Source organism: Perognathus longimembris, chromosome 7, assembly GCF_023159225.1.
Source record: "Perognathus longimembris pacificus isolate PPM17 chromosome 7, ASM2315922v1, whole genome shotgun sequence".
NCBI lineage: Eukaryota > Metazoa > Chordata > Mammalia > Rodentia > Heteromyidae > Perognathus > Perognathus longimembris.
Window position 1 is genome coordinate 6874622 of NC_063167.1, and position 8946 is coordinate 6883567.

Consider the following 8946-nt stretch of genomic DNA (forward strand, 5'->3'; position numbering starts at 1 on the left):
CCGCGGGGTGGGTGGGGGTGCTCAGCATCCACGCCCCCCCATCACCAGCAGAGCCAGTGCCCTGATTGCCTCCATCCTGGCGCCACGTGGAAGGGTGTAGGCCCACTTCGTCACAGAAACGCGCTGCCCGCTGGCACTGGTGGCTCACGCCTGTCACCTAGCTGCCCAGGAGGCTGAGTGAGAGCTGAGGATTGCGGTTCAAAGCCAGCACAGGCAGGGAAGTCCATGAGGCTGCTCTCTCCACTTAACCATCAAGAAAGCTGGAAGTGGCGCTGTGGCTCAAGGGGTAGAGTGCCTGCCTTGAGCTGAAGAGCTCAGAACAGTGCCCAGGCCCAGAGTTCAAGCCCCATGACCAACAAAACCCTCGCTGCCTGGATTTCTGGCCAACTGGCGGTCAGTCCGGTCAGTGTCCTTTCCTCTCTCGTCTGGGTTCTGCTTACTTTGCAAGAACACTTACAGAAATGTGCCTGTTTTTTACTCTGCCGGGCTCTGGTGGCTCACACCTGTAATCCTAAGGAGGCTGAGATCGGAGGATTGTGGAGACTACATCTTCAATTAACTACTGGGAAACCGCAAGTGGTAGACTGAGTTTTGCTCAGGGCTGGAGCTGGGAATGTGGCTTAGTGGTAGAGCGCTTGCCTAGCACGCACGAAGCCCTAGGTTCGATTCCACAGTACCACATAACAGAAAAAAAAGTGGTGCTGTGGCTCAAGAGGTAGAGTGCTAGCCTTGAGGAAAAATAAAAACAAACCCAGGGACAGTGGCTAGGCCCTGAGCTCAGTCCCCAGGATTGGCAAAAAAGAAAAACAAAGCAACTCCAACTCTCCCCCAAACCCCAGGGTTAGCGCCCAGGCCAAGGTGAGACCCCTCCACCAACAAAAACGAAGCAGCGCCTAGGATTTTCTCCCCCATGTCACAAACTGGCCGCCAGGCCTCTTGGGGACTCGTGCCGATCTCCCTAGAGCTGCTTCGGCCTCAGGTGACCCCCCGTCTGCCCCCCCGGCCCCCGCCAATGCACCTGCGCCGGGCAGCCTGGCACAGAGAGCACAGTCAGCAGTCAGGAGGGGAGGCTGTGGCCCGGAGTCCACGCCCGAGCAGCAAAGGCCTCCGCTTCCGCCACGGCTCCTCCCCCGCCACCTCCGATTTTAGACCTGGGATTACGGGGTGACCCCATGTCGGCCGGAACCCTATCCCCTAATGCTGGGCGGGAGGTGGATGCCCGTCATGTGTCAGGTGAAGAACAAAGCGCGCCTCCCAGCTGCTGGAGGACAAGGCGGCGGCGCGGTGGGGCGGCCGGGGAGCCCGGGGCTGCGAGGGCGGAGGTCTAGGCGCACACCTTTGTGGGCGCGGGGATGACGCAGGGGGACGCCATGGCCAGCCCGCCCGCCTTCCCGCCCTCAGTGCTGGACCCAGCTGCGGGGAGGTGCAGGTGGACCCCCCCCATGCCAGGACTGCCCAGGGTGGGGGTCTGAATGGGGAGGGCAGTGGCCCCTGCCTTGGCCTGTGGGGGAGGAGCTTCCGCACTGCCCCCACGCCCCCCAGGGGATAGAAGCCTCCCCCCTCTCCCCACAGGGAGCCACTTGGGGTGCTGGCTGCGGCAGCCGGTTCAGCACCTTGGAGAGGGGCACCCCAACACCAAGGGAACAGTGCAGGGATTTCCCCATGGAGCTGGGGCGGGGGTGGGGGGTAGGGTGGTGGGGTGGTGGTAAGGTACAGGCAGGACTTGAACTCAGGCTTGGATCCAGAACACAGGCTACCACCCCAAGAAGTTGAGTTCTGACACTGCCGCCACGCCCCGGTGCTCGGGGCTTGGGCTGCCGGCGGCGGCGTCCTCTGTGCTGGGGTCTGAGATCAAGGCCCCCATCACACCTGAAGCCCCCAGATCACCCCTCCGGCCTGGGGGCGCGAGCCCTGGCGGGCACGGACGGCACTCGCGAGGTTGTTATAAATACGTGTTTGTCCAGGGCGACAGAGGGCGGGGCGGTGCTGTACAGAGCTGGTAGAGGCTTGGGGCCAAACACCACAGACAGACACACAGACAGACGCACGGACGGTCGGCCCGGCAGGGCAGGCCAGGCAGCATTCTGGGGCCTGTAACACTTGGTGGGTGGGCGAGCGCCCGTCGGAGGTTGGGTCCAGCCTGGGCGCCCGGCGGCCTGGGAGCCCCTGGTCCAGTCGGGATCCCGGCGGTGTGCCGCGGCGGCCCGGGGCTCAGCTCACATCGTTCAGGGCCTGCAGGGGCGCGAGGACGGGCAGTCAGCGGTGGGCGGGGGCTCGGGCCGCGGGGGGCGGGGCTCGGGCCGCGGGGGCGGGGCTCGGGCCGCGGGGGGCGGGGCGGCGCGGCCGGGGGTCCCGCAGGCCGCTCACCTTGCGGGCGAACTCCGGCAGCACGAAGGCGGCGCGGTGCACGTCGGCGTTGTAGTACTTCAGCTGCCTCTGCTCCACCTGGGCCGGGCTCAGCTGCTGCACGGGCTCCTGGAAGTTGGTCCTCTGGGGGCGGGGACGATGGGCATCGGGTCAGGGCGGGGCGCTCAGGCCCCAGGTGGGGTGCCCCCCCCACCCCGGGGGCGTGGCTCACGGGGTTCTTGCTGCACAGCATGAAGCCGATCTGGCCGCTGGGGTAGGTGGGGGATGGTGCAGTAGGCGTAGGCCACCACCGGGAACAGAGACTTGCAGAACTGCCGCATCTCCTTGATGAGGTCCAGGTGTAGCCACTGGCACTCGCCTGGGGAGCACAGTCAGCCTGGGCGGCCAAGGGCGCCCCCCGCCCCCCCCACCCCGCTCCTACCCCGCGCTCACCCTGGCAGCAGAGGATGCCGTCCTCCTTGAGCGCCGTCTTCATGAGCTGGTAGTAGGACTCCTTGAAAAGGCTCTCTGCGGGGCCTGCGGGGGACGGGGCGGTGAGCACCCCAGCTGGGACCCCGACAGACCCACACTGCGGGCCCATCACCCCACAGGCTCCTGCAGGCTTCCCCATCCGCACTGCAGGAGCCGAGCCCCCACCCGGGGCTGGAGGGGAAACTGAGGCCAGTGCCAGCCCACTACTCTCTTGTGAACTGGCAGTGGCCAGTTTCTCCCCCACCATCCTGAGTGGGGAGGACAAGAGGATGATCACGGATAAGGAGCAGTCATGGCTGCTCTCGTTTGAGGGAGCAGCATCGCACTGGTGGCTGCTGGAGGGAGAGGCCGGCCCCCCCTTACCCATGGGGTCGGAGGAGTCGGTGATGATGACGTCGAAGGCATCTTGGTTCTGCTTCATGAACTCAAAGCCGTCGCCCACATGGAGGGTCAGCTTTGGGCTCGAGTAGCCGATGGCCATGCCCGGCAGGAACTCCTTAGAGACTCGGATGACGTCCTGGGGAGGGCACCGGAGGCTGGAGACTGGGCCCTGGGGCTGGGCACCCGCTCAGGTGGACCGCGACTGCCCCCCCCCCCCCCCCGTGTCCTCCTGGACAAGCCCTTCCCCTTCTGGAAGCTGTTCCCACATCTGTGAAGTGGGGGAGAGCCCTGCTGCTCAGGCATGGCTCCCCCTCTCCCTCACCGCCCCTCTCCGTGGGGCACAGCGCAGAACCACCCCTGGCCTCCACCGGCCAGCATCTGTGCACAGGCCTCAGACGAAACGCCACCTCTGCTCGGCAGCCTGTGGCTTCCTCCTCCTGTCCACCGAGCCCCACTGGGTCACCGTCATGCTCTCCTTGAGCCTGACACCCGCTCCAGGGCGGGGACTGGCCTGGCCCTGGCACCTCCACAGCGCCTGGGGCAGGGCGGATGCCCAATGGCCAACAGGCTGGGTGTAAAGGGAGTCAGATGTCCCAGCTGTGGACAGTGCCTGAGCCCTGCCTGACACTAACTTGAAAACCAGCTCTAATCGTACTAAGTAAAGAGACAGCACCCAGGCCCTGAGTTCAAAGCCTTTTCCTACCATCCTGGGTTTGTCAGAAGGGGAAATAATAGGTAAATCACCTGGCCCCACCCGGTGCCAGGCCAGAGTGGGGCAGGCGCTCACCTCATCAATCTCGCACTGGACCACGGATTCCACCGAGGGGTGCTTCACCACCTCGCGCAGGACGCCCCCATCGCCTCCCCCGATGATCAGCACCTGGGCAGGGGCGGCGGGGGGTCAGGACCCCAGCAGGTCTGGGCGACCCTCAGCGCAGAGCGCTGTACGCAGCTATCTGGAGTGAGGCCGGTTCTCGGCTCCTCTGAGCCCCAGGCTCCTGGCTCCCCGCTGTGCGCTCAGCATCCCGTTCCTGCCTGAGCCGTCTCGCACCGGAGCCCCTTTCCCCGGAAGCGCCCCCCCAGGGGTGCTGCTTCAGGCCGGGACCACGGTGGACCTTCCCACCCCCTCGGGGGGCCGACTCCCCCATCCGCCAGCGCTTTCCCGGGTGGCCCTCTGGAGGGCTTCCGGGAGCAGCCTGCGCCTCTGCGCGCGCGTACCTTGCGGGGGTCCGGGTGGCTGCACAGGGGCAGGTTGGCGATCATCTCCTGGTAGGAGAACTCGTCCCGCTCGGTGCACTGGATGACGCCATCGAGCACCAGCACGTTGCCGTAGGTCTTGCTGCGGGCAGAGGGACAGTCGGGGACCCGGGCCCGAGCCTCGCCCCGCCCCGAGCGCGCAGGACTCCCCCCGCCCGCCGCGGTGACACGTGCGGGGAACCGCGGGCCGGGCGAGGGCCGGGGTGGTCCGGGGTCCCGGGGCTGACGTGTCTCGGGGCTGACACGTGGGCCGCCGCGCAGCCCGGGGCTCGCGCCCGCCCGAGGCCGGGGGCACGGGGGGTGGGGGGGAGCGGGCGCCGAGGGGAGCCGGGCGGGGCCGGGCCTAGTTCCCGAGAACTTCTGACAGTTCCGCCGGGGCCGGCGGGGGGGCCCGGGCGGCTCGGGGGCGCCGGGAGGCAGGGCAGGGGGCCGGGCCCGCGGAGGGGGCGGCGGGCCGGGGCCGGAGGGGCCGCGGCTTGCAGGGCGGCCGCGGCGGGCGGCGGGCAGCCCGGGCCCCGGGCCGGCGTCGGTACCTGCGGAAGACAAGGATGTCCTGGTACCGCGAGCGCCGGTGGTGGAGGAGCTGCTCCACCTGCAGCGACAGAGCCTGGCCGGGCCACAGGCTGCACGTCTCGCGGAACCAGCCTTCGCGGATGGCGGCGGGGCCGGGGGCGGCGGGGCCGTCGGGGCCGTCGGGGCCGGGCTCCATGGCGGGCGGGCGGGCGGCGCGGGCCCGGGACTGCAGGCCGCGCGGAGCCGCAGCACAACGGGACCAGCTCCGCCCGCCGCCCGAGCCGCAACCTAACCCGCCCGGGGGCGGGGCCTGTCGGCAGGGGGTGGAGCCCGGGATATCCAATCGCTGAGAGGGATGTGGCCCGCGGCGAATCAGCGGCGCGGCCTCCTCGGCCGCCGGCGCGAAGCGCGGCGCGGATTGGCCGAAGCGTGCCGTCCGTCAGCGGCAGCAGGGTAGTGCGGCCCGCTCCCGGGGCCACGTGGGGCCCGGCGGCGTCGGGGGCCGGGCCGGGGCTGCCTGCGGGAGGAGTTCGCGTCCCTCCTCCGGCGCTGCGGCGGGGGAGGGGGGGGGGGAAGGGGGCACGGGGCGGGGGCCGCGGCGTCCGGCCGGGTTTCGTGTCGCGACTGCGGATCGGGCTGCGGGCTGGACTTGAGCCGATGGCGCGGCGGGCCGGCCGAGGGGCGCCCAGGGGCTTTCCGCACCTGCCGTCACCGCCCGCGGCCTGCCGAGCCGGATTTAGCCGCCTCCTCCTGGAGTCGGAGCCGCAGCCGGTGTCTGCTGGACGGACCAGCCGGGTCCCGGAAGAGCCAGCCCCGCGCGCGCACTTCGGCACCGGGGCGACGGGCACGCGCGCTCTTCTTTCTTTCTGACAAGCTGCGTCTCGCTCCTTGATGGCTGGGCGGGACGACGCTGTTTTTAAGGAAATGCCAAGGAACTTCTCCGAACCACATTAAGCATGCTAATTGCCAGACATTAAATGCTAATTGCCCTGTGCGCAATTGGAATGCCAAGGAAGGAAGATGGCAGCGGCTGGCGTCAGGCCTTCCTGACACAATGTCAGGGCCGTCTTCTGACTGACGTCTTGCAGCCTCCACCTGGCGTGGGGGCCCCGTCCCTTGTCGGATGCCAGGCCCGGGGGCAGCCTCAAGCCTGGGGCTCTTCAGTCTCCGTTAAAGGGGGAGACAAGCAGAGACCGCCCCCACAGGGTTGGTTCAAGGCAGATTATTCAGTCAAGGATCACAGTGGCTAAAATGGAGTCACTCCAGGCCTGCCTGGGCCAGGCTGTCCTTCCCTTGGGTTAGAGTTGGCGGTTTCCATGTCTTTGTGCCCTGGGGCCAGGAGGCTAAAGCTGTGTCTGGAGTTGGCAGAGCCTGCGTGACTGCTTGTGTCAGGATGGCAGATGGCTGAGTCCATTCCCTTCTCCAGGATGTGTGTCAAGTGAGGAAGGTAAGGGAAGTGACATCCTTGCCCCCACGTTGAGGAGCGAGCCCTGGCTTTGCGTTCCGGGTAGTGTGCAGGAGATAATGCACACCTTTCAGGTTCAAGAAAACAAGCCTTGCAAGTACAGACAGCCCCCAGATGTACAGCAGCACGAGCCCAGTGAAGATCACCAGTAGTTCACGCCTGTCATCCTAGCTACTCAGGAAGCTGAGATCTGAGGATGGCAGTTCAGAGCCAGTCTGGGGAGGAAAGTCTGTGAGACTAATCTCCACTAAGTTACCACTCCCCTCCAAAAAAAAGAAAAAGCTGACAGTGGAGTTGTGGCTCAAGTGGTAGAGCATTGGCTTTGAGAAAAAAGCTCAGAGATAGCACCCAGGCCCTGAGTTCAATTCCCAGGACCAGCAACCACCCCCCCAAAAAAAGACCAGCTGAAGCCTCACTGTATTACCCATTACAACTACTACAGCTCGTCAGAAAGGAAGATTAGAGCTCAGCAGGGAACACTGCTCATGTCACAGACTTATGTAACTATAACCCCTCTGTACATCACCCTCATAACAACAACAGAGACATGAGAAAACAAAGTCTCACAGAGATTTTCCTGCCTGGGATGGCTTTGAACTGCAATCCTCAGACCTCAGCCTCCTGAGTAGCTAGGATTCCAGGTGTGAGCTGCCAGTGCCCAGCGGGTTCAGAACTCTTTCTCGATCCTCCCGTCTGTACCTCCCCAGCAATGGTACTGCAGGTATGGATCACTACCCTGGCTTTTTTTGTTTTTTGTTTTTTTGCCAGTCCTGGGGTGTGGACTCAGGGCCTGAGCACTGTCCCTGGCTTCTTTTTGCTCAAGGCTAGCAACCTACCTCTTGAGCCACAGCGCCACTTCTGGCTTTTTTCTACATATGTGGTGCTGAGGAATCGAACCCAGGGCTTCATGTATATGAGGCAAGCTCTTTACCACTAGGCCATATTTCCAGCCCTACCCTGGCTTTTCTTCCTCTTTTTTTTTTTTTTTTTGGCCAGTCCTGGGCCTTGGACTCCGGGCCTGAGCACTGTCCCTGGCTTCTTCCCGCTCAAGGCTAGCACTCCGCCACTTGAGCCACAGCGTCGCTTCTGGCCGTTTTCTGTATATGTGGTGCTGGTGAATCGAACCTAGGGCCTCGTGTATCCGAGGCAGGCACTCTTGCCACTAGGCTATATCCCCAGCCCTCTTCCTCTTTTTTTTTTTGTTCGTTGTAGGGCTTTAACTCTGGACCTGGACACTGCCCTGGATTTTTGTGCTCAAGGCTAGTGCCTTAGCCCTTTGAGCCACAGCGCCACTTCTGGTGGTTAATCAGAGATTTAAGTCTCACAGAGACTTGCTGCCTGGGCCGGCTTTGGACCTCAATCCTCAGCCTCCTGAGTAGCCACAGGGGCCCAGCTTGGGAATACAATGCGAATGAGAATCCCATGAACAGCTGGAGCTGTGGCAGCCCTCACCATGAGGTGAAGATTTGGGTTCAAGATGATGGTACAGCAATGAGACAGGAGACAGGAGTCACCGTCTCAGGAGAAAGTATTAAGTCGCAGAAAGTGTGGCTTCTCTGTTGCTTCCAACCAGTCATGTCGTAATATAAACCTTACCCCATCTCAGGACAGGACTTTCCTCTGCTGTTGGAACACCCCCACAAGCCATTTGATTTAGCCTGGTCTCTTTCATCCCTCCTACAGTCAGCCTTCTTAAGGATTTTGGGGATAGATTTCAGAGAAGCTTCTAAATATTTGTGTAAATGAAAGTAGCGATTAGACTAGAGGATAGCTTGCCTCGCATATACTATCCTGGGCTACATCTCCAGCATTGTAACAAGAGAGAAGATCATCTGTGCCTTCAGTAAACTCTCAAGAATGAAAGACCAGGTCACAGATCTACCTGAAGTTCAATGTAGGATTATGAATAAGACAGGCAATGCCAACCGTAGTGGCTCCTGCCCGTAACAAGCACTCAGGAGGCCGAGGCAGGCAGATCATGAGTCTAAGCCAGCACTTAGACTGGGACTACTTACGACCCTGTCTTATAAAATAAAATAAAAATTTGCAAATAGTAACCCATTACTGGTACATAAGAAACTAAAAAAAGGGCTGGGGATATGGCCTAGTGGCGAGAGTGCTTGCCTCGTATACATGAAGCCCTGGGTTCAATTCCCCATATACAGAAAATGGCGCTGTGGCTCAAGTGGCAGAGTGCTAGCCTTGAGCAAAAAGCCAGGGACAGCGCTCAGGCCCTGAGTCCAAGCCCCAGGACTGGCAAAAAAAAAAAAAAAAAAAGAAAAAAAAGAGCAAGAAAATCAAGGAAAGGTAACAGAGGCCTGAGGTTGGTGTCTTATACCTGTGACGCAGGAGGCTCAGATCTGAGGATCCTGCCCAGGAAGGAAGTCTGTGTGACTCATACCTCCAACTGACCAGTGAAAAGCTGGAAGGAGTTGTGGCTCAAGTGGTAGAGCAAAAAAGCTAAGGGACAGTGCTCAGGCCTTGAGCTTAAA

General features: G+C 62.7%; 1 protein-coding gene across 1 annotated transcript; it reads right to left on the minus strand.

Annotated features, from left to right (window-relative positions):
- Positions 1 to 2062: 2062 nt before the first annotated feature.
- Positions 2063 to 5247, minus strand: Srm (spermidine synthase). Its single transcript, XM_048349816.1, is given in 9 exon segments — positions 2063 to 2232; positions 2368 to 2490; positions 2579 to 2629; positions 2631 to 2725; positions 2800 to 2883; positions 3202 to 3355; positions 4007 to 4099; positions 4438 to 4558; positions 5010 to 5247. Coding segments are annotated over 9 exon segments (918 nt in total). The 5' UTR covers positions 5186 to 5247; the 3' UTR covers positions 2063 to 2211.
- Between the last annotated feature and the right edge of the window lie 3699 nt (positions 5248 to 8946).